This window comes from Monodelphis domestica, chromosome 7, assembly GCF_027887165.1.
Source record: "Monodelphis domestica isolate mMonDom1 chromosome 7, mMonDom1.pri, whole genome shotgun sequence".
In the NCBI taxonomy this organism is placed as follows: Eukaryota; Metazoa; Chordata; class Mammalia; order Didelphimorphia; family Didelphidae; genus Monodelphis; species Monodelphis domestica.
In genome coordinates, this window is record NC_077233.1 from 174029217 (window position 1) to 174057203 (window position 27987).

The 27987-nt window shown below is 38.8% G+C and overlaps 1 protein-coding gene and 1 long non-coding RNA gene across 5 annotated transcripts in view; one reads left to right on the plus strand and one right to left on the minus strand.

Moving 5' to 3' along the window:
- The window catches only part of LOC103093112 (uncharacterized), a 49011-nt gene extending 23726 nt beyond the window's left edge, over positions 1-25285 (minus strand). Inside the window, exon 1 of the long non-coding RNA XR_008913613.1 lies at positions 25102-25285. This is a non-coding gene — a long non-coding RNA (uncharacterized LOC103093112). The remainder of the gene's footprint in view (positions 1-25101) is intronic.
- Positions 1-27987, plus strand: part of MGRN1 (mahogunin ring finger 1) — a 137290-nt gene that overhangs the window by 100842 nt on the left and 8461 nt on the right. The window contains exons 11-17 of one of the 4 annotated variants that reach the window (XM_007498746.3): positions 13748-13857; positions 15762-15827; positions 17947-18170; positions 18310-18433; positions 18761-18806; positions 22483-22587; positions 27358-27402. In XM_007498746.3, coding sequence (XP_007498808.1) covers positions 13748-13857; positions 15762-15827; positions 17947-18170; positions 18310-18433; positions 18761-18806; positions 22483-22587; positions 27358-27398 — 716 coding nt within the window. In that variant the 3' untranslated portion in view covers positions 27399-27402. The remainder of the gene's footprint in view (positions 1-13747; positions 13858-15761; positions 15828-17946; positions 18171-18309; positions 18434-18760; positions 18807-22482; positions 22588-27357; positions 27403-27987) is intronic. The other 3 variants (XM_007498744.3, XM_001367407.4, XM_007498745.3) reach the window with 3 other exon arrangements.

The window sequence follows — 27987 nt, forward strand, 5'->3', positions numbered from 1 at the left end:
ATTGGGAGGGGTTTTTACTCATTTTTTTTACTCATGTTTTTGCTTAAGATTTTCAAATTTTGTCTATGTACCAGGCCTATCAGAACAAGCTCTTGTTGCTTTTAGTAATGCTGCTCTAGCCTGGCATAATTTTAAGTAATCTTCCTCTTTATTCAGATTCCATTTTGGGTCTTCCTGTGACCAATGAATTGCTCTCCTTCCCTGGACCTGATTAACAAAAGAAACAATTTTTTCTCTTTTTCTGTTAAAAAGGTTTGGAGCAAATTTTCCATGTCAATCCACATGGGATCATAAGTGCACTAAATACTTTCTAGTTTTTTTATAACCACAGTTGTGGTTAATGTAATAAATGAAAATTAAATTTTTAAATGGAATATTAATAAAATATTGTGGTCGCTGTTATAAAATTTACTCTCAAGTCAGAAGTCCATTAGTAGCTCTTAACAATGTAATTTTAATTAAAATAGAGATATATGAAAAAAGGAAATGATGGAAGGTGACAGAAAATCTCACCTATCTAGAAAAATACCTAAACTGAAATCCCAAGCCCAATAATCTGTTTTGCCAGATTAAGCCCTCTAGCACCAATTGAGAAAGAGAACTACACCCCACACCTTTCATCCTCCATGCCTCTACATCCCGCAACATATGTACACAAAATATGGAGTGTGGGGTAGTACAAACTTAGGGAGTGATTTCTATCATCACAGTAGTGCATGGTACATAGGTGCTTAGCCAATGCTGAATGAATGAATGAATGAATGAATGAACTAACAATAAGAATGCTTCTAAAATGGAAAAGTGCCACCCTAGGAAATAGTACCTTCCCTCCAGCTTGAGGTTTTTGTACAAAGGCTAGGTGACCACTTATCAGATAGATTGTTGAACGTGGTCACTGGTGGCATAATGGACAGTACTGGGCCTGGAATTAGGAAGATTTGAGTTCAAATTTTTCCATAGATGCTTAATAGCTATGTGACCTTAGGCAAGTCACTTAATTTTTGTCTCTGTTTCTTCACCTATAAAATGGGGATAACACTAGTTATACTTTTGGCCAACTTCTCAAAAACCTTTCAAAGCTTAATTATGACAAAGAAATTATATGTACTTGTATAGAATATTAAAGAAAATTTGAGCAGGTTGATTGACAGAGGAGAACAAGCCATTCCTTTTCTCTTTCTGTCATGTGATGATAGTCATGCTTCAGCTTCCAGTTCATCATGTTTTCCCTCAAAATTTTCAGGATCAAGAGATTCCTTGCTACTTTGAGCCAGGCCTACCTCAGGCCAGTCCAATAATTCAGGCTCAAGAGTTAGAATTCAATGATGTATTCCTGGACCATAACATTTGGTAAAAAACTATATTTAAAAGAATATTATTCCTATTTAAATGAAAGTAAAATATTCCTCCTCTCTATCACCAGGCTCATTACAGCAATAGCAACTCTTAATAAGGAAATCCTCCCTGTTAAGGCAATAAGAATTTCATTTAAATCTTGTCACATTGAAATTAAGGTAAAACTGAGGCAACAAAGTTCCATGGACATTCAGTTTATTGATAAGGTTAGATGATGGGTAGTTGTGTTACTGCTATAATTCATTGGATCTTCTTTAGACTTGTCACAATTTCTCCCAACTCGTTACTGGAAGAATAAGATTGACTAATTGCAGCATAAGCCCTTCCCTGAATTCCAGTAAGAATATCATGTGATTTTACAAAGCCATTTGAACTACAGGGGCTACCTTAATGTTGAGGGAAGAGATGGATTCATTTGTGGCTTGAGCCAACTTCTTAATTTTGTATAATTTTCATAAAATCCAAGATTTAAAAATTTTTGAGAGAAATTTCAGGAAAAGAAACTTCCTAACTCCTCGAATCAAGAAAGTGAACTGTTTGAAGAAAGTGCCATAAAGAAACCTACACTGCATCAGAAGATCCAGAATGAACTTTGGGATGTAATTGATTGTGCTGAAGGGGGCTGAATATATCATTTCTCCTGAATATAAACTCTTATGCCAAAGGGGACTGCCCCCAATTAACTTTTTGTCAGTGTGTATAGCAAACATTGGTTTTGTTCTCTCTCTTCTATTTCCCTCTTATCTCCAACTATTGTAGTTACCTCTTAGAAAGTGCAATATTGTATGTACCTTTAGCTAGAAGATCTTTAGAGATATAAGCTAGTTATGTTAAATGATTCATTGAATAACTATTTTTAGCTAATCAAATCAAAAAAGTACCCCTATGTGTCAAGGAAATTCATTTCCTCGCCCTCCTGAGTAGCCTGACCTGTCCATCAACATTCCTCACATAACACAGTTAAACCAAGTTTGCATCCATTACAATCTGTACGTCAATAAAAAGGAGAGGGCAGGTCTTTTCAGGGCTTTTGAATGAACATGGAGAGAGAGAAGGCAGGTAAGGAGGGAGAGGAAGAACTTAATGAAGGATAGGCATACTGGTTTGAGATCTTAGAGTAAGGCAGCGAGATTTAACTTTAATCTTACCTACCCTTTCTAATAAACTTTATAAAAATATATATATTTGGTTAGAAAATTCAATTGTAACACCTACTTAACACTAAGTAAGAGAGTTCACAAGTCACTTAAAGTTCACTGCCCCTCTCCCCTTGGGCAGTGCTAGGCAAATTGAGAGACTGTGATTGGTTCCTGTAAAGTGGAGGAACAACAGGAAGGACATCAAGAAAACGGCTTTAAAAAGGCCAGCTCGAGGATTCAGTCATTCACTCTGTGTCAGTGAGCCAGACTGGAGGAGGAGACTTTTTCCCTGGATCCTGTGTCAGGTGGCTGGATGAGTGACTGAGAATCCTTTCCTGACTTCTGGAGAGATTGGTTCTGGAAATTCATTCCCTTCCTGGCGTTTGGAGAGGTTGGTTCCAGAGATCCCTGCCTTGGCTTAGAGAAGACGTTTTCCCTAGATCCTGTGTTGACTTGATGGGTGAGTGGCTGAGATTCCTGCCTTGGCTTTGGACGAAGCTGCGTTAGTGGAACTCTGGCTAAAAACACCACTGGGACTTCTGGCTTTGGATTATTGGGAAATCCACATGGGGACAAAGGACATAAGGAAGCCCCTGAGGGACTGAGCCTTACTTCACCAGAGAAGGGCTGGTAGGCTTGTTAAAATCTGTGTTTAGCTTCATTTTTCCACTTTCACTCTTTCCACCTCTTTGTAAATAAAGCTGCTAAAAGTCATTTTGACTTACGCTATAGTATTTTAAATTTGGCAACGATGATATTACTTTATAACCATCATATTTAGCATAAAACCTAAATTTAAGCTCTTAAAATTTCAAACTACTTGGAGGACACACAGAGGACTAATTTGAGAAAGAAATTTGTGTATCACCAAAGTAACCAAGAAAACTCGCAAACATAAACACCATGAAAGAAAAAGCCAAAGTAATACAATAATGAACATCAAGTCTCCTTGTATCCTAGTAACCCACTCCTAATAACCATTTAACCAACACATTTCATCTTGGATCCCATTCCCGTGTAGTCATCTGGTCCCCATCTTTTCTTGGATATTCTGAAATAGGCCTTATTCTTGGGGCAGCTTTAAAGGAGAATCTTCCTTTTATTAATATATTATAATAACATATAATATATCTAATACATATAATATAATTTATTTCTAGGTATCTCAGGCCCTCCCTTTCCTCCCCACATCATAAAAGGCATCATTAGCAAACAGATATATGTATATAGATTATATCTTTTGTCTTTTGTGACAAGGAAATCACTTTTAAAAGACTGATATATATTAATTTAAGGTCGCCAAGGAATTCAGCTATGTAATTCCTAAATGAAAACTCAAGTCAGCCGTCAACCTTTTATGGAGTTTTAATTACAAACAGGAGGAAGAAAGGAATTAGAGATAGAGAGATAGAGGTAGAGAGAAAGGGGAGAGAAGGGAATAGGGCTTAAATACCCCTTCTGTTTAGGCTGGGCCAAAAGGCCCAAGCCCTTAGATAGCTGGGGCAAAGAAAGGAGATCAGTCCCTATTACTCACGTGACCAAAATGGAGAAACAGTCTCAGAGCCCCCACCTCCAGCTTCCTTCAGAGCAAGCTTCTCAGAGCACACACCAACCACCCCGACAAACTCCTAAAACACCACCCTGAGTCTTCAGACCCCTCTCTCTTTAAGGAAACCATCCAAGTTGCCTCCCCTCAGTTCTCACATCTACCAATCACTGTCCATCAATTTCCCTGTGCCAATGGAGGCTCTAGCTTAACCCAGGACCGCCCAGAGGTCTCTGGCTTTGCACATGTCTGTTGAAGGTCATATTTTCAAATAATTAAATCTTTGATCCTTTGCTACAGCCCTTCCTAAATCCTGTTAACCTGAGTAGGGTAGAGATTGGAATAATTAAATTTTGATCTATGCTGCAGCCCTTCCTCAATCCTGTTAGGACTGAGTAGGGTGGAGATTGATTCCAAGTATCTCCATTGTATCAATTCTAAAATCAATCATGACTCAAAGAAATTCCTGTTCTATGCTTAAGCATAGGCCAAAGTCCTTTCCATTGTTCAGCAAAAGGTTTCTGTCCTAAAGTAATCTTAAGAAGGGAGGAGGGGGAAACTCTCATGCCAATGGGGTTCACATTCCAATAGTCAAGACCCACTATCAATAGGAAATTTTTCAAGTATGAAATTTCCCAATGGTGAAATTTCCAACATTTATAAGTCTAAGAAATTTTGAGGTTTACACTTTCCACTTCTCAGTTCCTTCTCTGGAGGTAAACATTCAAAAGTTATTCTTCAAATATTAAATCTGTAGCTGTATATAATGTTCTTTTGATTCCACTTGTTTTACTTTTTGTCTCATCCAGTGCTTTCTAAGTTTTTAAAAAAATTAATCTGCTCTTTATTTTTTATTGTGCAGTAGTATTCAATCACAACATATGCCAGAACTTGTTCAGCCATTCCCCAACTAATGGACATCTCCTCAATTTCCAGTTCTTTGCCATCACAGAGAAAGAACTGCTATAAATATCTTGGAACACATAGGTTCTTTTTCTTTTTCCCTGATTTCCTTGAGAAATAAACCCAAAAATAGTATTGCTAGGTCTAAGCACATACACAGTTTTATAGCTCTCTAGGCATAATTACAAATTGCTCTCCAAAATAATTGGATCAGTTCAGAGAACCACCAACAATGGTGTTCCCTTTTCCACATCCCCTCCAACATTTGTCATTTTAGCCAACCTGATGGATGTGAGATAATCCCTCAGAATTGTTTTGGTTTGTATTTCCCTAATCCATAGTGATTAAGGGCAATTTTTCATGTACCTAAATATGGCTTTGGTTTCTTCATCCAAACACCGTTTGTATCTTTTGCACATTTATAAACTGGGAGATGTTTCTTTTTTTCATAAATTGGATGAAATACTCAATATATATTAGATATGATACCTCTGTCAGAGAAATTGTCTATCAAAATTTTTTCCCAATTTTCTGCTTTCCTTCTGATCTTGGCAACATTTGTATTTTTTGTGCAAAAACTTTATAATTTAACATACTCAAAATTATTTATTTTATATCTTCATCTCTTATTGACTTATAATTCCTCTGCTATCCATAAATAGGTAATATGTTCTCTTTTCTTCTGATTTGCTTATATTTCCTTTTATGTCTAGTTCATGTATTCATTTTGATCTTATCTTAGTGAATGGTGTAAGATATTGGTCTATACCTAGTTTCCAGTTGGTCCAGCAATACCAAACAGTGATTTCTTATCCCAATAGCCTGGAGCTATACTTTTGTTAAGATTACTATAATTACTACTATTTATTGTATGTCTGTTCTGTTTCACTGATCTACCTTTCTATTTTTTAGCCAATACCAGATAGTTTTGATAATTACTGCCTTATAATATGTTTTAAAATCTGTTACTGCTAGACCTCCTTCCTTCACTTTTTTTCATTAATTCTTTTGCTACTCTTGATCTTTTGTTCTTCCAAATGAATTTTGTTATTATTTTTAAAAGTTCAATAATATTTTTTGATAATTTGTTGGTATGGCATTGAATAAGTAGATTAGTTTAGGTAGGATTGTCATTTTTATTATATTGGCTCTTCCCATCCGTAAACAATTAATATTTCTCTAGTTATTTAGATCTGGATTGTAGAAAAAGTATTTTATAGTTATGCTTGTGTGTTTTCTGGGTCTGTTTTGGCAGGTATACTCCCAGGTATTTTATTCTATCTATAGTTATTTTAAATGAAGTATTTTTTTTTCTATCTCTTCTTGTAGGACTTTGTTACTAATATATTAAAAATACTCATGATTTATATGGGTTTATTTTATATCTTACTTTACTAAAATTATTGATAGTTTCAACTAACTTTTTAGTTGAATCTCTAGGATTTCCCACATATACCATCATATTGTTAGAAAAAGAGATTTTTGGGGGCAGCTGGGTAGCTCAGTGGATTGAGAGCCAGGCCTAGAGATGGGAGGTCCTAGGTTCAAATCTGGCCTCAGACACTTCTCAGCTGTGTGACCCTGGGCAAGTCACTTGACCCCCATTGCCTAGCCCTTACCACTCTTCTGCCTTGGAGCCAATACACAGTATTGACTCCAAGACAGAAGGTAAGGGTTTTTAAAAAAAAAAGAAAGAAAAAGAGATTTTTTCTTCTCCTGCTGCTATTGCTAGTGTTTCTAATACTATGTTAAATAATACTGGTGATAATGGGCATCCTTGTTTCACTTTTTATCTTATTGGGAAGGCTTCTAGCTTATCCTTCTTACAAGGAGGGGGTGCTTCCCAAATGGATTTACTACTCTGGTTTCAAGTAACTTGCAGAGAATCCTAGATTATTTTGTAAATCTGTCAGTAACAAGACTCAATACAATTTCATACAACATCCTAAATTTATTTTTCCTATAACCAACCCATATGGTGAAAACCAGCTCAAGCTATATGCTTTTGATCTTATTAACAATACAGGTATAAGAAGAATATTAAATTAGTCACCTATAATTCACCTGAAACTTCAGAGAATTTCAGTTTTTATATATCATGTGCTGTTTCTATCTTTACCCAAACCCTATGCCTGATACAGAAACTTCAATCAGCAGGTTGAAAGAAATTTTTTTAAAAGAATTTCTAAGGGCCTGGTTTATAAAACGGGCTTTCATATCTCTTAAAAATTATCAAACAGATAATTAATTTCACCTTCTGTACAATTATCAATGCAATTTTACATGTAGAATCCAATTTTAAAACTTTTTATTCCATTAGAAACATTTAGAAGCCAATTATATATATTTATATTTTCTAGTTCTTAGAATGTTGCTTTTTTCAAAATGTACTACCCCATTTAAATAGAAAACTTTTCCATTATATCTTTGTCTGTAAATGGTTTGTCCCACCTTAGGAGGATATTATTTCCATATCATAACTACTAGTGAGGGGGTGGCAAACTAAGGAACTCATTTACTTAGTTGCTTACAGTAGTTGCTTACTTCCCAATTTATATTGAAAACAGTAAGATCTTTCACACTTGTATCCTATCAGAGTATCTCAGAGATGTTTTGGTATTACTCCACTAATTGAATAGATTTAGTATTATAATTCATCTGTCCTGAAGTTTACTTGCCCTCAATATCGAAATGCTTATTGATAGTTTTGACTTCATCTGAAAATTCATGTCCCTTGCCCATTTATGAATTGGGGAATGGCTTACTTTTTTGTACAATTGATTTAGCTCCTTATAAATTTGAGTAATTAGACCTTTGTCAGAGGTTTTTGTTATAAAGATTTTTTCCCAATTTGTTACTTCCCTTCTAACTTTGAGTAATCACATAACAACTCAAATGCAGTCTTTCAAGAACAGAATTTTAGTATACTATCTTCAAATAATTCCATGTTGCAAATATATTAATAATTTCTATATCACAAAGGATATAATCATATAATGTTTCTCATATCCTTCTTATCTCAAGAGATAAAAAACCTCCACAAACATTTTTTTCTTTTACAAAATTCCAAATCCATTTTATTTTTAAACCCTACTTGTCTAAATTTCTTCCTCTCTAGATATCCCTCCAGTGGACTTTGATTAAAGCCCTGCAAAATCCAATCTTTCTTGTTCTTTCATATCTTGATCTGATACCTCTCCCACTTTTTCAGTTCTTCTAGTCTTCATTTTCCTATTATATACCAGACTATCTACAGAATCCTTCTTCACTCCACTAAATTTCTCTTTTGTAATATGGCACAAAAATTGTTTCTTGTATAACCTTAATTGTAATGCTGTTGCCTTTGGGATTCTTAGCTAACAAATGTATCTCATTCAATTTCTTTTGCTTCTAGTTTACCTAAACAATTAGTTTTATTCTATTATTCACAGAAGAAAATACAGTGATAATACCAAAACACTCTTCTGAATTAAATTTTACTTTCTTTTAAGTGGCTCTCTGATTCAAACAAGCTCTTCTCTTTTCATAATCAGAGAAAGAATTAATAATAAGAGGCAGTTCTTAAGTAAGGGCAGCTAGGTGATTTAATGGATTGAGAGCCAGACCTGGAGGTGGAAGGTCCTGGATTCATATATGACCTCAGACACTTCCAAGTTCTGTGATTCTGGGCAAATCCCTTAACCCCATTGCTTAGCCCTTACTGCTCTTCTGCCTAAGAACCAAAATTCAAGTATTGATTTTAAGGCAGAAGATAATGGTTTAAGGGGAAAAAAAAGGAAGGCATATATTTTTTTACATGAGACTTTTCCTTTTATCTTTAACCTCCATGGGTCATGGGCCTAGCAGTAGAACCCTTGAATCAGAAGATGTGGAGATGGATAGGCTGAATAACTTAAACTTACTATTTTGTTTCAGTGGGTTGTTTAATAGGTGCAGTAATAAATATGTACATGGCAGTTTTTTCTTTTTCTTTTTTAAAGCCCTTATTTTCTGTCTTAGTAACAACTGTTAAGACAGAAGTGCATGGCATAGCACTGCTGGGTCTGTACCCCAAAGAGATAATGGACACAAAGACTTGTACAAAAATATTCATAGCTGCGCTCTTTGTGGTGGCCAAAAACTGGAAAACGAGGGGATGCCCATCAATTGGGGAATGGCTGAACAAACTGTGGTATATGTTGGTGATGGAATACTATTGTGCTAAAAGGAATAATAAAGTGGAGAAGTTCCATGGAGACTGGAACAACCTCCAGGAAGTGATGCAGAGCGAGAGGAGCAGAACCAGGAGAACATAGTACACAGAGACTAATACACTGTGGTATAATCGAACGTAATGGACTTCTCCATTAGTGGCGGTGTAATGTCCCTGAACAACTTGCAGGGATCCAGGAGAAAAAAACACCATTCATAAGCAAAGGATAAACTATGGGAGTGGAAACACCGAGAAAAAGCAACTGCCTGAATACAGAGGTTGAGGGGACATGACAGAGGATAGACTCTAAATGAACACTCTAATGCAAATACTATCAACAAGGCAATGGGTTCAAATCAAGAAAACATCTAACGCCCAGTGGACTTACGCGTCGGCTATGGGGGGTGGGGGGAGGAAAAGAAAATTATCTATGTCTTTAACGAATAATGCTTGGAAATGATCAAATAAAATATATTAATTAAAAAAAAAAGACAGAAGTGCATGGGCTAGGCAAATGGAGTTAGGGATTGCCTTGGGTTATACTGCTAGGAAGTGTCTGAGGCCAAATTTAAACCCAGGTCCTCTTGACTCCAGGCCTGGCACTCTATACATTGTGCCACCTATCTTGCCCCCATAATAGTTTGTTTTTTTTAAACATAATTTTTTTTAAAAACCCGTATAGTATAAAAATAAGGTGAATAATTATCAGATATTTCTTGAGTACTACTTTTTATTCTCAATAAATGCAGGGGTTATGGAGAGATTGAGAGTATGGGAAAATGTGTCAGCATCTCCAAGATTTCAGGAAAAGGTCAGGAGTATGAATACAAAAATGGGGATATATTGAATTGGAGAATGAGAGAGATTATGAGATTTTGTTCTTACCAGAGAGTTGTAACAGTCATTTGTAAGTGAAGGTAGGTAGAGAATAATAGTAGAAAGGAGAGTTTGAGAATAATTGATGTAAGGCCTGAATCAAAGAGCCTAAATCAGTGATGACAAACCTCTGGCACACAGAGTGCTCTGTGTCCCATTTTCCCCCTGTTCCCTATTTCATTACTAGAAAGGCAGAAGGACTCAGGTGGAGCTGCTCCCCTCCCCCTCTCCACTGTGCCTGATAACAGCTTTTCATATCCCACACCCCTCTGCCCAGCAGCCCAATGGGAGCATACAGGGGATAAGGTGGGCGGCTCATAGGCAGCAGAGCTGGAGGGGAGCAGAACACTTAGCCCACTCCCCTCCCTCCCTCTATACCAGTGGTTCTCAACCTTTCTAATGCTGTGACCCCGCAATACAGTTCCTCATGTTGCAGTGACCCCAAACCAAAAAATTATTTTGGTGGCTACCTCAAAACTGTAATTTTGCTGCAGTTATAATTCAGAATGTAAATTCCTGATATGCATTATATATTCTTAGTGCTACAAATTGAGAGGTTGAGAACCGCTGCTCTATACTTTCCTCAGTGACATTCCTCACTTCACCCACTCTTCCACCCAGCAGCCCAGTGAGAGCACTTATTCCCTCCTCTTTGTTAGGTAAAGGGAGGTGGGGCAAGCACAGCACTCAGTCTGGGGGGCAAGGTGGGGGCAGGGCCCAGTCTTCCTCTCAAAAAGGTTCACCATCACTGGCCTGGGTGGATGAGCAAAAAAATTTGGTCCAGGCTTGACTGCATTATATATCCAAATAACATGAATCTAAAGTAAATCAATTCATTTAAAGTCTAGGACTCTTAATTGTTTTTATTTTTGTTTTGTTGGGGGGTTTTTTTTGTTTTTTTACAACACAATGCACAAATAGGAAGCAGATTAGATGGAACTGTAACATTAGGAACTGGGAAAGTGGGTTTTTTGCAATCAAAGGATTGTGTGGTTAAAGGAGTCTAAAAACGTGGAGAGAGCTCAATGGGTCATTCATTCCAGTGGGTCACAACTCACTGGATTTTATTCAAACCAACTTAATGTACCCAATTTAGAATAACTAGTAGCTTTGATGTTAGATTGTGGGGAGAATGAACTCTCAACGACAGTGTTAGATCTTATTAAAATAAAACATAATTTAGCAGTCAAAAGTCTTTCAAGTGGTCTTGTTTCAATTGGAATACAGACAGTTCTTGCTTAATGTAAGTTTCTCAGACTTCTTCATAAAGCTATTTTTAGGTAATGTCAATTTGTCCCTTCCCACCCATGGCACTTATCCTATATAACAAAGACATACACAAAATAATGCATTTAGGATCTGGAGCAACTTGGGGCCTGGGAAAGAGAGAAGGGAGATGCTAGAAAACTGCTCAGGATCTCCTGAATTCTGGGCCTCATACAAATGTTGAGGACCAAGGGGAGAGCTTGTGTCTTTTTTATTCCCATGAACTATGGAGAAGTCAGGGAGAAAACCAAGCAAAAACTTTTAGCCAGGCAGGCTTTGTGGCAGGTGAAAGAGCCATCAAGGAACAAGTGTGTTTGTACTTATACCCAATTTATTACCTCTACACATAGGGCCAATATTTTGACATCATTTCAGGAAGGAAAACAGAGCCCTTGGAGCCAGGGGGAGTTGCCTCCTTGGTTCTCTGCAGTGGGGTCAGGCATGGAGGAGTTGGGGGATAGCATTGCAACCCCAGACCTGGACAAGACAACTTCCCTCTGACCACTGGCACTTTGGGTAAAAATCAGCATCTCTTCTTCAGTCGCTCACGTTCCTAGCAGTAGCCCTGCTGCAACCAACTCTCCAGTACCAAATCCTGAGATTGGGAAGTAGTAGAGCAGTCTACTTTGCCCTGGTAGTCTTCCCCACTTTCCTCTAATTCCTGTTCCCACCCCAACACCAGAACTGTGCTTCCTTTAACTCCCTGGCTTCCAGGATAGAGTTTGTGGCCGAAAGAATGACCATCAGAGGGGGAAAGGAGAGGGAAGGCGGACTTCCCTCTGGAAGAAAGGAGAAAGGCCAAGGACCAAATTGTGGGAGGGGTCATATGAAATCAATAAGCCATACTGATTGAGGTGGGGTTGGAAAATAGATTTCTTTCAGAATTCTTTATGTAAAATCAAATTTATGGAATGTGAATTTCCATACAGGGACAACTATCTGTACTATTCTCTCCAGCACTAAGAGATATCACAAACATTCTTTCCAAGAATTTGTCACTATATTAGAACTGATCTTCTTCTCCAGAACTATCTTTTGAATAGCAAAGTGGCAGATCTGATCCACTGTGCTAGAAATCTACCAGATTCCTGAAGCGAGACCACAAGATTCCCAAGCCTGCCTTTGAACCAGATGCCCAAAGGACCCAGAGTCTCACCAGATACCTTTGGTCCTGGGAGTGGGTTCTGTGGCACAATCCAGGCAGACTGAAATATAGTTCTTGGAATTATTTGCCTTTTTAGTCATCTGAGTGAGTAGGGTGATAGATAATAGGCTACCCTGAAGATCCAGCTAACTGAATCATTGTTTTGATGTTCCCTGATCTTGACCTTAACAGGTAACTGCCATGACTTACCCATAAAGAATAATAATGCATACATATATATATAAAGAATAATAATGCATCTGTGTTCATTTCTTTCTCTCGCTCTCTCACTCATACACACAACACCCCTTGATATGCCATATATCTAATAGAGATTAATAACTTTATAACATTCATAACTCTAGGGTGAATTGTTGGGTAGATAATATTTTCAGTTTACAGGCTAGAGAATCGAGGTCACAGAGAGGTAATTTAATGGTAATAACAAAGGAACTCACTGGGAAAACTAGAGACAGAATCTGGGTCTCCCGATTCCCTCTCTGAGAGCCCTTCTAAATCTCCATAGACTCTTAGCACTGGAAGAGACCTTAGCAGCCATCTACTCAAACCATACTCAATAGGAATCTCTCTACAGCAGACCCAGCAAGTTGTCACTGAGCCTTTGCTTGAAGACTTCAAGTTAGGAGAAATCTATCACCTTCAGAGACAATCCATTTTTAATTAGCTTTATTTAGGAAGTTTTTCATTGAATCAAGATTAATTTGCATCTTCTATCCACTGCTCATAGTTCCGGTCTCAAGAACTAAAGAGAACAAGTCTAAACCCTCTGTCACGTAATAAACTCTTCAAATGCTAAGAGACCACTCTCATGTGACCCACCTCATCTCTACACTGAACATCCCCAGTTTTTTTTTTTAACCCTTACTTTCCATCTTGGAATCAATACTGTGTGTTAGTTCCAAGGCAGAAGAGTGGTAAGTTCTTTTAACTGAACTTCATGTGGCATGAACTAGAGGCTCTTTACTGTGCTGGTTGCCCTCTTGGACACTCCAGATAGATTTGATCCACCTGCAAATGCATGCTGAATATTAGGCATCTAGTCCTTTTTTTAGTTGCATTCCAACAAGCTAAGAAATTTGACAAAATAGAATTATATAGCAGTTCTTTTTTGGAACAAGATAAAAATCTTCTAATAGCCCTGCTCAGGCTCTGATTCTAAAACACTGTTAATTCTTATTCCTGCACTGGTGGGAGTCATGTTTGTGGATCATTGAGTATTTGGTATCATACAATGTGGTGCATTTCTAAATAGTAGCAGGAGCAGCTGTTACCATGACTGATACGTTATAACTCTTCTTCCTTAGCTTTCCGGGCCCTCCTACAGATCCGGGCAGTGAGGAAAAAGCCAGGAGCGCTGTCCCCTGTCTCATTCAGCCCTGTCTTAGCACAGAGCATGGACCATGATGAACACTCTGTAAGTAATTCATGTTTGCCCGAGCCATCAGAAAGAGGGAACTCTTGGTCACAATGACTTGTAGCTTTAGACTTAGAGAGAAGAGCAAGATCTACAGTTACAAGCCTGGCTCACCACATGGGAGCCTAGGACTGTCTTTATACGTCATGCCAAAACATCCAGATTTTCACCAAACGTTTCCAAATAATCAACTCTTTGGCACAGTGCCCTGGCAAAGCAGAGCCTTTAACTTGTATGGGGCCTCAGCTTCTTTGTAAGGACAAGTATCTAAGTCTCAGCTGGGATGAAATGGTAAATACTTGTACTTGGAAGAAGTATCTCGCAAACCTTCTGTAGCACGTGGTTGGAGGTGCTGGGCCTCCTTACAGAACTTCCCTTCCTGTCCTCAAACAAGCTGAGTGGCTGCCTAGAAGTCTTCTAAGAAGATGTCTCATGTCTTCCTTATGAAAAATAACAGTGATTAAGATCTCTGATCCCTTCCCTCTCTCCAGCCCTGAATATAGGGAAACAGTTATTGTCAATTGCATCAATTCAGATGCTGTTAATATTGCTAATGCAGATATCCCTCACTTAAATCAAACCCTGAAAATGGAAGTACCAGGAGACAGCAGAGTGTAGTGGAAAATGAAGGGATATCAGGAGAATTGAGATGTCACCCCAATTCTGCACTAACCATCTGTATGACTATGGGCAAATGATTTTCATTTTCCTTTCTTTGGACCGATTTCTTCTTTAAAATGAAGAAAAGGAAAATGAAGAAGAAAATTAAAATAGCTCAGAAATGCTATGAATTAGGGTAGCTGATAGTTGAATTACAAAAGTATTATTTGGGGACAGCGAGGTGGCACAATGGACAGAAGACCAAGCTTGGAGTCAGGAGGGATCTGGGTTCAAATGTGGTTTCAGATGCCTCCTTACTGTGTAACCCTGAGCAAGTCACTTAACCCCATTTGCTTAGCCTTTGCCCTTTTGTCTTAGAGTTGTTCTGTTACTAAAACAGAAAGTAACATTTTTTAAAAGTATTTTTTGCATTAAAAGCATACTGATGTAATATAGCAAACCATTCTGGTACAGTTAAATAGAATATGATTTTCAAAGACTTGGTTTGTATGCAACTCTCCAGAAATATATTTTAGCATAAAATGAAGCACATTTGTATGATTAACCATTTTTCTTAAAAATCTTTAATATTTAACTAAAAGATTTGGTGACCAAACTGTCTTTTACAACAACGTGGTGTTTCTGCTGCATGTAGTTGAATGTTAGAATGTTTGTTCCATGGCTTGATGTCCTGCTCTTTGAGTACAGGGATGGGTACCTTCCCATAAAGGTGATAAATTAAAGGGACACTGTCAAGCAATGCAGGCCTCAAATTTAGATTGTATATATATTTTAAAAAAAAAACAGTTTCCTCTCTGTTCAGTTAGAGCCCAAAGCTTTCTTTCGTGCCTACATTTCCCTAAAGAGGTTCAGATAGTTTAATTACATCTACTTCCTTAGCCAGTCACCTGGCAGAGATTATTTGTTACTTTGGGCAAATGGCTATTTATAAGGCTGCTCTCACATAACATGGTATGAGCAGAAAAGAATAAATTTCTCAAGTGGGTCAGTAATGAGAATGTAGGGTGGTGGGGATTGTGCTTAGGGTTGTTTTTGTTTTTAATCACTAAAGTCATAAACTCCCTGGGTGGAGGAACTGACTAATTCTACAGAAAAACTGACCAGTATGTGTTGTCATTCAGGGCCCCAAGGGTGTGCAGAAAGTGGGTGGGGGTTCTTGGGGGTGGGTAAGGAATCCATAACATAAATAATTATCAGAAAATTGGGAAATTCCCTTTCAGAAAACTCTAGCATTGTTTGAGGGATGTTAGTTATTGTAAAATATATGATTTTTATCTTGACAGTGTCCCTTTAAAAAATCAAAGTCGAACCCTGTCTCATTGGCCAGCAAGAAACCTAAAAGGGAAACAGTAAGTGTATTTGGTCTATATGGCTACGTTATTGCCCCATCCCCCTGACCAGAAAATATATTTGTTTGGAAAACCATTCTCATCCCCAAACATTAGGATTTACTTACATAGTGTTTCATTTACTTAACCCATCTAAGCAGGGTCAGTTCCCCATAGTCACTCTGTGCATGCACAGGAAGAACTTTCTGAACCAAGCTGCCCCTTCTAGAGGGAGATGTTAATACTTGTAGGCACAGGGGCTCCTTCCTGCCAGGGGCCAGTGTGCCAAGCCATGAGCTACAGGTTCTCTTGCCAGCTTCGCTAAGCTTCTTTTGTTTCCTTTGAATGCTCTTGTTCACCTTTTTTTTTTCCTGCTGGCAAATGGAACTAATGTTGAAGGTTGAATTAATATTGTTGCTTTTTTATTGCAAATGGCATTTCTTACAAGTGTTTATTTCTCATTACCTTGCTTTCTGCTCTCGGTATTTGGATTTATTGGGTTTTGTCTATTTAGTCTAAGGGCTTAGATTTTCCCAGATGTCCTTGCAACTTGGAGAACAGGATAGGGCAGTCCAGAAACATAAATGGCAGTTCAAGATAATGCTGTCTCCTAGTGGTCATTGATTAGTTAGGAGGAGAACTCTAGGTTGACCTTTTGAAATCAGGAGAAAGTTTAACTTCAAAAGTTTTAGCTATTAATATAAGAATATACCTGTAGGAATTATTAGGAGAATAGGCATTTACTTTTATTTTTTTCCTTTTTTTAGATATTTTATTTTTACCCATTACATGTAATAACAAATTTCCACATAAGTTTTCTGAAGTTCTATGATCCAGATTGTCTCCCTCCCCCTTTCTGGAGCTGGCAAGCAGTGTGATCTGGATTATACATGTATTATCATGCAAAACATATTTCCATATTGTTTATTTTTGTAAGGGTATTTACTTTTAACAACTGAATTATATATAAAATAGAATTCCCAAAGCAGGGCATTTAAAGGAAAAAATACAAAAGAATTTATCTAGGGTGCCAAATGCTAAACTGCCCTGACAGATTCTTAGGAATATTACTTAAACAGAAAGGGAGTGCACCCTTGACTCCTTTCTACTTGCTCCCTGTTTTTGTTCCCATTTTCCTTGCCATGGCCCCTCTTAGTTCCCTTTTCATCTCCCTGGAAGATCTACTGTTTCCTGAGCAAAGCTACTGATCAAACCTAGACAAGCAGAGGGAGGGTTGTATTCTGCCTCAAAGCTCCACACTGTAGCAGCCTCAGTCACATCTACCCAACATGTGAGCTCATTGCCCTCTTTCGGGTTTGGGGCAGGTGCTGTGCTCTGATCCCAAGCATTTGGCTGAAATACAAGAGTTTCAGATTGATTTCAGACTTATTTGGTATGTCATAGAGATTCCTGCTTTGCCTTCCCAGCTCAGCTGTTTTCTTCATTCTTCTACTAACTCTTACTAGCTGCCCATTCTTTCACTGATATAGATACAGAAAGCCAGGAAGGAGCTTTTAGTCCTAGCCTAAGGATGAATTTTTATACATTCTGCAATAAATTTCACTTTTTTCCTGGCTAGCTTGATGCTGTATAGATAGTATAGTCTCACTCTCTGCTTAGATGCAAGGAACCTTGGGATGGCTAAAGTTAGGGTTAGTGACACAGTGATCTTCTTAGAGAGCAATAGGGAGTAAAGCCAAGTCCTTTCCCTGATAGCATAGATGGTCAGGAAATACTAGTACCCTCATGCTCTTCCTTCAGGTGGAGGAGATATTATTGAGTTCCTACTTCACTTAGTATCCCTTTTACAAGCACTCACCTTTTTAAAAAAATTTCTTAGCAACTAAGGGATCTTCTTTTCAGCAGCACCCAACAGGGGGGTCATTTCCTATATTAGTGAATACAGTTCAAGGGTAAAATGAGAAAGATAAGAAATCACTTTCTGAGGCCCTAAGAAGGAGTCATTTCCAACTAGAATTGAAGAGGTAGTTCCTTAGAAAACTTATGAGAAGTGGGATGTCATTGGGGGTGCAGGACTAACTTATGGCAGGAATCTCATCTTGGTCCCCTTGTCTTATGGGCTGCATGGCATTCTAAAATAAGGCCAGCCTTATCCTGAAACTCACCCTGTAATTCACAGAACTCTGACAACATCCCACCTGGATATGAGCCCATCTCCTTGCTGGAAGCTCTAAATGGCCTTCGCTCCATCTCTCCAGCGATTCCTTCAGCTCCTCTTTATGAAGAAATTACTTATTCAGGGGTTTCCGATGGGCTCTCTCAAGCTGGTTGTCCTCTTGCTGGACTTGATAGAACCTTGGAGAGCAGCCTTCAAAAGAGCAAGCCAAACAAGTCTCCAGATAGGTCAGTATCACTGGTGTGTGGCAGTGTGCCTCTGGGAGTACTGCGGGCAATGGCATAAGGACCGTTCATCTCCAGATCCGATGAATCCCGAGACACCCACGCCACTGAGACTGTTTTTGTCCTCCTTGTGTCCTCCTAGCACATTACGTTCCCCATCATCTCCGATCCACGAAGAAGATGAAGAGAAATTGTCTGAAGATTCCGACTCGCCTCCCCCACTAAGTGGTGCTGAGCTAGTCCTCCGGGAGAGCAGCTCACCAGAGGTATGTCACATTCCCAGCCCCATGAAGCTGCCAGCCTTGTTCTGGGAAGCTTGCCCTAAGATTTTCTCTAAGGCAGTGGGCTAGCAGGCATTCACATAGGAAAAAAAGAAGGAAACCAAAGGTATTCGTTAATCAGTGTTTAAGGTGGGGGTGAGGAACAATAACCCCAAGTTCTAAGGTTGTTAACCTCATGTGCCCATTGATCTTTTTACCCTGGTAGCTCGGCTTCAGTGTGATTTTGTTGTAGGCTCTAGGCCACTGATAGCAACTCATGTGCATAGCCAAATGAGGTGGATTTTTCTTTTCTTTCCCTTTTTTTTTTCAAAGAGCTTCATAACTGAGGAAGTTGAAGAGGTGCCATCGCTAAAGCAAGGTAAGCTATATTCTGTCTTTTGGAGCATGCGCTGATTCTAAACCACTCTACACATGATTCTTTGTAGTCTTAGGGTGGCAGTAAAATGCTAGGCTTTCATTTGTCCTTGTCCATACTCTCTGTTTGGAAAAGATTCCTAGCCTCCCAGCAGCCCGCTACCCTGGGAAATACATCTGAACAAGTAGACTTTACACTTCCCTTATTACAGTGCTCCATTAGCAATGGTACATTTCTGGGAAAGGGCTTTCTGAGACATCATCTTTTATTAAAACCAAGTTCACTCCCCAGGGTTTTTTCTGCCCTTACCTCCAGAGAAAAGGTACTTTTCCCTTTGGTTGTCTATGCCTGCCTTGGCCCCGCAGAAATAACACACTTTTGGCTTTCACTAATTGATATGCCTTTGGGGAGTTTTCAAACTATTTTCGCTGGTTTGGGGCCATGATATTCTGATCGTTACAAAGTCTTTTTGATTCTACTGATCCCCTAGATCATTTTAAGCCTTGACATCCTATTTCTGAATATTTGAGGCTTGTTTTCATTTCCTGCATTGCTCTGGGTGTGCATAAAAATGTGCATTGACCCTTCTTAGCCACCAGAGGGCCAGGAAAGACTGTACCATTGCCCAGGTGAAATAAGCCAGCAGATGTTCCAGATGCCCATAATCCTGACCTCCCTCCAGAGGCTTTTCACCTTCTCAACTTCAATTGGGCCCCTGCATGCTCTTCTGAGAGCAAGAATGAGAGCTGTTTCCCATATGCCTGCTGCGATGAGGTTTATTATCCATCCAGGAAGGGACTGACCTTTGCTCTAGCATATCTCTGATAACTTCCTCCACCCCCCAGATGGGTGTTTTTTCAGAGAGAAACCAAATATAGTTCAGTTAAATGAATTTCCATTTAACTCTGTGGCTTTTCCAAAAAAATGTTTCAAAATGATAATAATTCATGTTCCTACAGTGTCATAGTTTGTTACATTATTACATCCATTATAACCCATTTCAGTTTCACAGCAACATACAGTTGGTGGGCAGGGTAAATTTAGTTGTCATGCTTTCATTTTACAGATGAGCAAACTGAAGTTTGGGAAAGTAGCGATTTGTACAAAGTCTCAGAGCCAGTAAATAATGAGGCTAAGCCACAAGCCTTCTGACTCATAAATCAGAAGCTTTTCCACTACACTATCATACTATTCTGCCTCTTTACATGCGAAATTCAAATCCAGTTCTAAATTTTTTTTCAGATATTCTCTGGTTAAAATCCAATAAATCTAAAATCAAGAGAAAAGTAAATGTAGTTCAATGTAATGCCATCCTTTAATCATTTGAGACGGGCAACTAGGTAACATAGTGAATAGAGTGCCAGGCCTGAAATTGGGAGGACTTGGTTTCAAATTTTGCCTCAGACTCTTCCTGGTTGTGTGACCCTGGACAAGTCACTTAAAGTCAATTGCCTTTCCCTTGCTACTCTTCTATCTTAGAATTGATAGTGAGACAGAAAGTAAGAGTTAAAAAAAAAAAACTATACATCTATCCATATCTATATCTATATCTCTCTATATCTATCTATCTGTCTATCTATATCTATAGATATAGATATAGATATATATATATAGGAATTGTTATCAAGGTACAAAAACATTTTGGAGTCCATAGTATAAAAGAACAGTCAAAGTTCAGTATATAGTAGGAGTTCAGTAAATGATCATTATCTTTTTTTCCCCTTAAAACTCTTACCCACTATCGTTGAATTGATACTAAATATCAGTTCCAAGGGGAAAAAAAGTGATAGGGCTAGGCTAAGTGACTTGCCCAGGGTCACACAAGGAAATATCTGGGTCCAGATTTGAACCTAGAACCTCCCATCTCCAGTCCTTGCTCTCTATCGTATGAGCCGCCTAGCTCCCCCAATAATTATCACGACAGCTACCTGAGACAGTGGATATACTGGACCTGGAGTTAGGAAGACTCATCTTACTAAGTTCAAATGTGATCTTAGACACTTACTTAGCTGTGTGACCCTGGGGAAGTCACTTAACCACTGTTTGCATTAGTTTCCTCATATATAAAATGAAATAGCAAATCACTCTAATATCTTGGCCAAGAAAACTCCAAATGGAGTCACAAAGAGTTAGGCACAACTGAAAATGACTGGAGAAACAACTTTTCCTTTTCACTTGTTAGCTCTATTAAAATTTACCATCCCAGTATTAGCCTGCCATGCCAGCAGCCAGACCCTATTTCCAACAATCTTCCCTTGATTTAGTATGAGCACACTGACATTTGCCAACAAAATATCCACTTTTCCATCTAGATCAAGGACAGGAGAGTGAGGAATAAGCCCTTCTTTTTACTTATAAATAATAAGCAGTATTCCTGCCTTAACTACCTTCCTAGTTTAAAATATCTAGTGATAACTTTTTTTGTAGAATTTTTACAAGTTCTGCCCCTATGCTTTGAGGGTAACCCTAACCACCTACATTCCCCCCTCAAACAATCCCCTCTCTCCACCATGACTAGGTTACTAAACAGAATTGGAGAAGAAATGGAGTTTTGCCTTTTTGTATAGAAGCCATTGACCTTTTTAAATACTGGGATCAATCTGTAACTCTAACCATTCATTCTACAGATAGTCTTTGATCCCTGCTTTAGAGTTTATGAGTAATATGGGTCCTGTCCTGAGGATGCCAGTCATGCCAAGAGTTGTCCCCTCTCAGAAGGGAGAAAGTGGGGAAGAGACAAGCCAGAAAACTGTTGACAGTCATTTCAGGACCTGTGTTCAAAATTCAGTCTGCTCATACAGGAGTAGTAGAGCATTTGGCTAATGCAGAATCAGTGAGTTCTTTTGCCTCCACAAAGTCTGCAGTCTGGTGGTGCAGGGCAACAGTCTTCCAAGGCTGCTTCTTAGGCTTTGGGAATCCCCAGGACCTTCCCAGAGGTTCAAAGGAAGGCTAGAAAATTTATAAACTCTAGGCTTCTTAACTTTTCAGTTAAGGAGAGTGCTGAAGCTAGATCTAAAGCTTATAAGAATCCTAGAGAGCAACTGGGGCCAACAGCCAGTATCTTTCAGAGATGCTTAATGGTAGACAGGGATCCCAGTATATGGACGGCAAGACTTTTCTTTGGCCCTTTTTTTCATAAATGAGTCTCTTTCATTCACATGTGAGTGGTAACTCTTGGAATTTAAACTTTTGAAAAATACAAGAAGTAAAGCTACTTGTGTCATAAGTCATGTTTGACCTTAATAGAAGTTAAATTCAAGTGATTTTTCTAATGTTTTGCCATTTTAGAGATGTCCCATTAGGAGGTCAACTAGCTTTACACAGAATGGATTTTCCATGAAAAATAGGGCTCCTTGCCACATGACTGAGTGACTATTTCTACACTGACCATCAAAATATTTGTACAAGAGAGCAGGTTTTCCAACAGTGCATTAGAATATCTTTTGTCCAAAGACTAATCATCTTTTTTTTTAAGTTGATAACTTTTGAAACCCTCAAGAACTTGAGAGTTTCATGCTCTATGTTTATTTAAATATCATTTATTTTTAGATATAATATTTAAATATCATTATTTGCTAAATCCTCATATTATAATTTATTAAATATTCTATAATTCACATTAAAAAATGGGACTCCTTGAAGACTGATCCCTAATTTGATACCTTTCCTTTTAATTTAGAGAGCCAAGCTCCATCCATAGAAGATGTCTTACAGGACAGCAGTTCTGAGCACAGAAGCCTTAATCAACCTGGGACTGACCCTCCAGCTGACATATACCTACCAGGTAATAATCAACCAGTTTTCCCCTTTGCACATGACTAAGGAATGGGAGATATCCTTATTCAGTGGTACACAGGACTCAGTAACATTATAAAAAGTCAGACTGAGCCAAATTACTGTGTCTGTGGTTCAGGAGTAGTTGAAGCACTCAAGGTACAGGATAAGGCTAGAAACCCAAGGAGCCTCCCCTCACTTAATAGAGACTGAATTCTGGCAGGCCTCTAACACAGGCAGATCTTGGTCAGCAAGGCAGGAGAAATAGCCATCATGAAACCACCACCAGAGGATAGTGGATACTCTGGCAGGCATTGAATCTGAGGTTTTTAATAGAAATATGTTAAGTGCCTTTAGGGTAACTCCTCCAGCCAAAGGAAACTAAAAAGCAAAGTAAGTCATTAAAAAGGAAAATCTTTTCTTCATCTGTCCAATTCCTATCTGCTCTCCCCAAAGCCCAGGCTAGGAGATCCTCTTAGTGTTACCTTTTTGGTTATCTTCCCTGTTTTCTTAAGGCATTTTAAATCTTCTGCCCTCAGTCTTTGGCCTCTGTGAATCAGATACACAGTAGCATGAATAATATTAAAGGGTAGATAACCTAAAGTCAACAAGCACTTCTTTAAAACCCTTACTTTCCATCTTAGAATCAGCACTGTGTATTAGTTCCAAGGCAGAAGAGTAGTAAGATCTAGGCAATGGGGGTCAAGTGACTCGCCCAGGGACACTCAACTGGGAAGTGTCTGAGGTCAGATTTGAACCTAGGACCTCCAATCTCTAGGCCTGGCTCTCAATCCACTGAGCCACCCAGCTGCTCCCCTCAACAAGCATTTATTAAATGCATACTATATATTATGCACATTTCTCTGCCTGTCAGAAAGCAAAAAAAAGTCTCTGCTTTCTAGAAGTTCAGAATTGAATGGAGAGAGACAACATGAAAATTATGTGCAAATGAGATAAAAGGATAAATTTGGAAATGATCACAGAGAGAACCACTTTTTGTGTGCTTTCATTGAACATAGATCTGTGTCTGACATTCTAGAAACTTAAATAATAGGGCAGTTAGGAGCACAGTGGAAAGTGTACCAGAACTGGATTTGGGAGGCCATAGGTTCAAATCTGGCCTCAGATACTTCCTAGATGTGTGACCCTGGACAAGTCACTTCACTCCAATTGTCTAAGACAGTAAGGGAGGAAGAAAGGAAGGAAGGAAATTCATTAAATAATGAAGCCATACAATGGATTTAGAATCATCCATGACAACTTCCATCTTCCCCATTTTCTCCTTCTGTTAAAAAACTTCATTGCAGTCCACCTCACTGCAGAGAATGGACAGCATCTCCTCTCTGACTGGTGACTCAACCTTAACCAGAATTTTAGATTCTGTTTTAGGAATTGGGAAGGTTGCTTTTTAATTTTTGCTATTTCTTTTTGTTATTTTTATTTATATCTGGAGGCAACTAAGTGGCTGGATGTTAAAATGCCTTTCTTTTACCACCTTCTCTGTTAGAGTTAGCAGTGACCAATAAAAGGCTTAATTGACAGAAAGGTTAACATTACTATCTAGAGACATAATATTTTCTGTTAAAAAAAAAAGAAAGAAATAATTGACCCCAAGAGCAGAAGCATTGAAAGAATGGTGTTGCTGAATCATACAATAGTAAGAGCCAAGACAGTTTAGGTAAATTCATTGTAGCTTTAAAAACAATTGGTGGTTGGTTGGTTGTTTTGTTTTTTTTTCCAGTGGGGAAAGTAGCTTTAAAAATTCTAAACATCCTTTTTGTGTTTTATCATTATATTTGATTGCTTTAATGGCAGTTCTGAGGTGAGGGGAAAAGATAAGCATTTATTTAAATCCCTACTATGTGCCAGGTACTGCCCTAAGCACTTTACAAAAGTATTTCATTTGATCTCAGCACAACCCATGTAATTATCTTCACTTTACAGTGGAGGAAACTGAGGCAGGCAGCGATTTGCCCAGGGACACACAATTAGTGAACTCATGTCTTCCTGACTCAGGTCCAGGGCTCTCTCTGCTGCAATACTAGCATCTTCTGAGCTCTGCTAAGGAGTTTGGATTAATAGAAATCAGCAGGCCTACATGTGTTCAAGAGACTCCAAGACTGAAGGCCCATCTTAAAAGGACTAGTTGAATTGGTCTGAGTAGACCAACCATGACACTGTGTGGAATCGGGATCACAGAGGTCTACTTTTCACAATGAAAGTTCAGAGTCAGAAGTTATGAGCAGAAAAGACAAGAGTTTATTTCTCTTTCATGAAGGAGGACGCTGCCCTTCATAAGGCAAATACACTCTTCTGGTTTAGCCTAGCCTTTTATTGGCTTTAACCACAAGCCCCCTACCTCTCCACCTCCTTTCCCTTCTGCCCCCCCAGAAACTGGGGAGCCAAAACTTACAGACTAAAGCTTTACCCAATCAGAAAATAGGACAACCACAGTTTTAACACCTATAGCTTAGCATAGAAGCTTTGGACCCAGTTAGCAAATAGCATAAGCACAATTTGATACCTGTAGAATCCTGGAACATACTCAGGGGCACAGCTTGGGGAGAGGGGGGGCAGGTGTTGTGGTGGGAACTTTCCAGGAAGGATACACTTGTCAGCTTGGCCAGGAGGCTTTTGGAGAACATATTCTGAGGGCAACACATAGGCCACCCCTCACAACACTGTCTTCAGCCACAGAATACCTTTTGGTCTTACTTGTTAAAGGAGAAGGTAACTCACTGTCAGCTTTGCTGTTTACTGCACTGACTGGCCATGTGACCTTCATTTCCTGGGCTTTATTTTTCTTGTCTCTAAAATAAGAAGATGAAATAAGATTTATAAGATTTTTTTCCATTTCCAGATCTAAGATTTTATAGCTTGGTCCCTCTTTTAAGGAATAGTAAAATAGCAAATGTAAAATGCATCCAGGGAATTTGGAATCTCATACCTCCCAGGAGGTGTTGCTGGGCCTTTTGAGAAAAATAAAGTTTGGGGGTAACATGTCAGCAGCAAAGATGTGTTATTGTTAGGCTTTGGAAGAATGTTATGGGGAAAGGAATGTCCAGATCCTGGCTCTAACCCTTTAAGTTTCTTCACTACAAAATAAGGGGCTGGGACTAGAGAAAGGTCCCTATCACATTTAGATCTGTGATCCAGTGATTCTTTGGTAATGAAATATTTAACTCAATAGTAGACCTAGGTGGAGAGGGAGGCTGCCAGCCTGGGGGTCAAACAATGCTAGAGCAGCTCTTAGCACAGTGCCTGGCATGTAGTAGAAAGGACTTCTGCCTGGCCCCCTTCAGAATATTATTCAGTGAGTAGCAATTTCTTTTTTCCTTAGGGCCCTTTGGTAGGCTAAGCTGTGCCAGAATTTGGCCTAAGAGTTGGGGGTGGTAGGCGGGCTTAGTAGAAAAAGAAAGAGAAAGGGTGAGAGAAGGCAAAGAGAAGATATACCCGTGGGTAGAAATGATTAGGTGCCATTAAATGCCAGCTACTCTGTTGTCCGTTCCTTAGGTTGCCTGCTACTACTCGTCCCCACCATGACAGTTTTATATCTCAGTTAGTTTGTCGGTCACTAAACATTTATTAAGCGCCTACTTTGTGCCAGGCACTGCACTGAACACTGAGATAGAAAGAAAGGTAAAAGGCAGCCCCTGTCCTCAAGGAGCTCACGATCTATAAATGGAGGAGGCAACATGCAATTGACTCTGTACAGACAAGCTGTATACAGGATAAAGAGGGAATAATCGACAGGCAGAAGGCACTAGAATGATGAGGGATCTGAAAAAGCTTCCAGACCGCCAGAGAAAATGCCAGGAGGCTAAGTACGGCCTGTCTCAGGCAATGACCAGCATCACTGTTTGGCAGAGCCAGGGAGGAGAATGATGACTAATTACAAGCTCCTTCCCCTGAGCATATCTATAAAGTGGATTCTTTCTTCTAGAGGTCAGACCCATTTAAGAAATTGCTTTGGGGATGCCTGGACAGAAGTGGAATCCTAGAAACTCTGGTCCTGGATTTTCTCTTCTGTCCAATGATTTCTCTGTTCCCATCTCTGGCTTTAAAGAGTCTAATTAGTATCAGGTGACAGGCTCAGTTTACCTGACAGTTCCATAAAACTCATTAGAGAGGCTCATTTACATGAAAAGTAATAAGAGAAAGCAACAGTTCATTATTTAGTAAAGAGCAAGAGATTTGCATTTCTCAGAATGAGGTACTTAAAACAATAGACTTCATCTTGGGTTTCCAAAAGCTATTGTCCTCTTTCTACAGCTCACAACATGATAATAAGCACTCAGCCTCTTGGGACTTGGGATGTCTAGGTCTTTGGGAGTGGCCATGATCAAGCTCTCTGATTTTCCAGGCACCTGAGCCCATATCTGCAGAGTTTATATGTTCCTTTTGAATCATAATAATAAGAAACCAAGAATCTCACTTGTCTCTTTTATATGTAGAAAGCATTTTTTTATTTTCCTAGTTTAGCAGCAGTTGGAGAAGACATAACAATGCTTAAGATTTATATGCATAACATTTGTCCCAGGGCCCACCCCCACAATTCCTTTTTTTTTAGCTGATTATGAAAGAGGAGTTATGATTTTGTTTTTTCTTCTTTATTTCTGCAAATCAGTATATTCAGGCTAAGTACATTGTTTCCAGATCTCACCTCCCTTTCATTTTGCTCTAACCTTATTCTAGATGCTACAAAATTTACAAGTCTGTTCTGAGATCTTTTCTAATAATTCCTTCCTTTTCTGTCTCTCCTGCTCTTCTCTCTGGATAGCACTGGGTCCTGATTCCTGCTCTATTGGTATAGAGGAATAAGATGGTATGTTTTATCCTTTCATATGCTAATTGGGTTTTGTCTTGTCTGATGATTTCAATCCAGTTGAATAATAAGTGCCAATTTCATGCAAAACACTATGTTAAGTATTTGGGTAGAGAAAAAATGGAGATAAGATAGCCAGGAAGCAGGATTTTCTAAGTGGTTTAATCCATTAGATTGAAATTCAATCATTTCTTCTACTCCTTACTTTTTGTACAATCCTGATTTCACAGCTTCTACATCCAGACCTTTTACATGTTCTAAAAACTTTAATCCAAAAATCTCAGAATGCAGCTGCCATTTGGTCTTTAGTTTAAGGTAGGAGATCTTAACCTATTTCATGTGGCCCATTTAGCCATCTGGTGAAGCCTAGGGACCCCTTCTTAGATTGCTTTTTATATTCATAAAATAAATACATAGAATTCCAAAGGAAACATAAAGATGTAATTTTTTCCCACCCAAGTTTACGGTCTCCCTTCAATCTGTGGGTCCCAGGTTAAGAATCCTTGCTCTAAAGCAGCGGTTCTCAACCTCTCAATTTGTAGCAATGAGAATACATAATGCATATCAGGTATTTACATTCCGAAT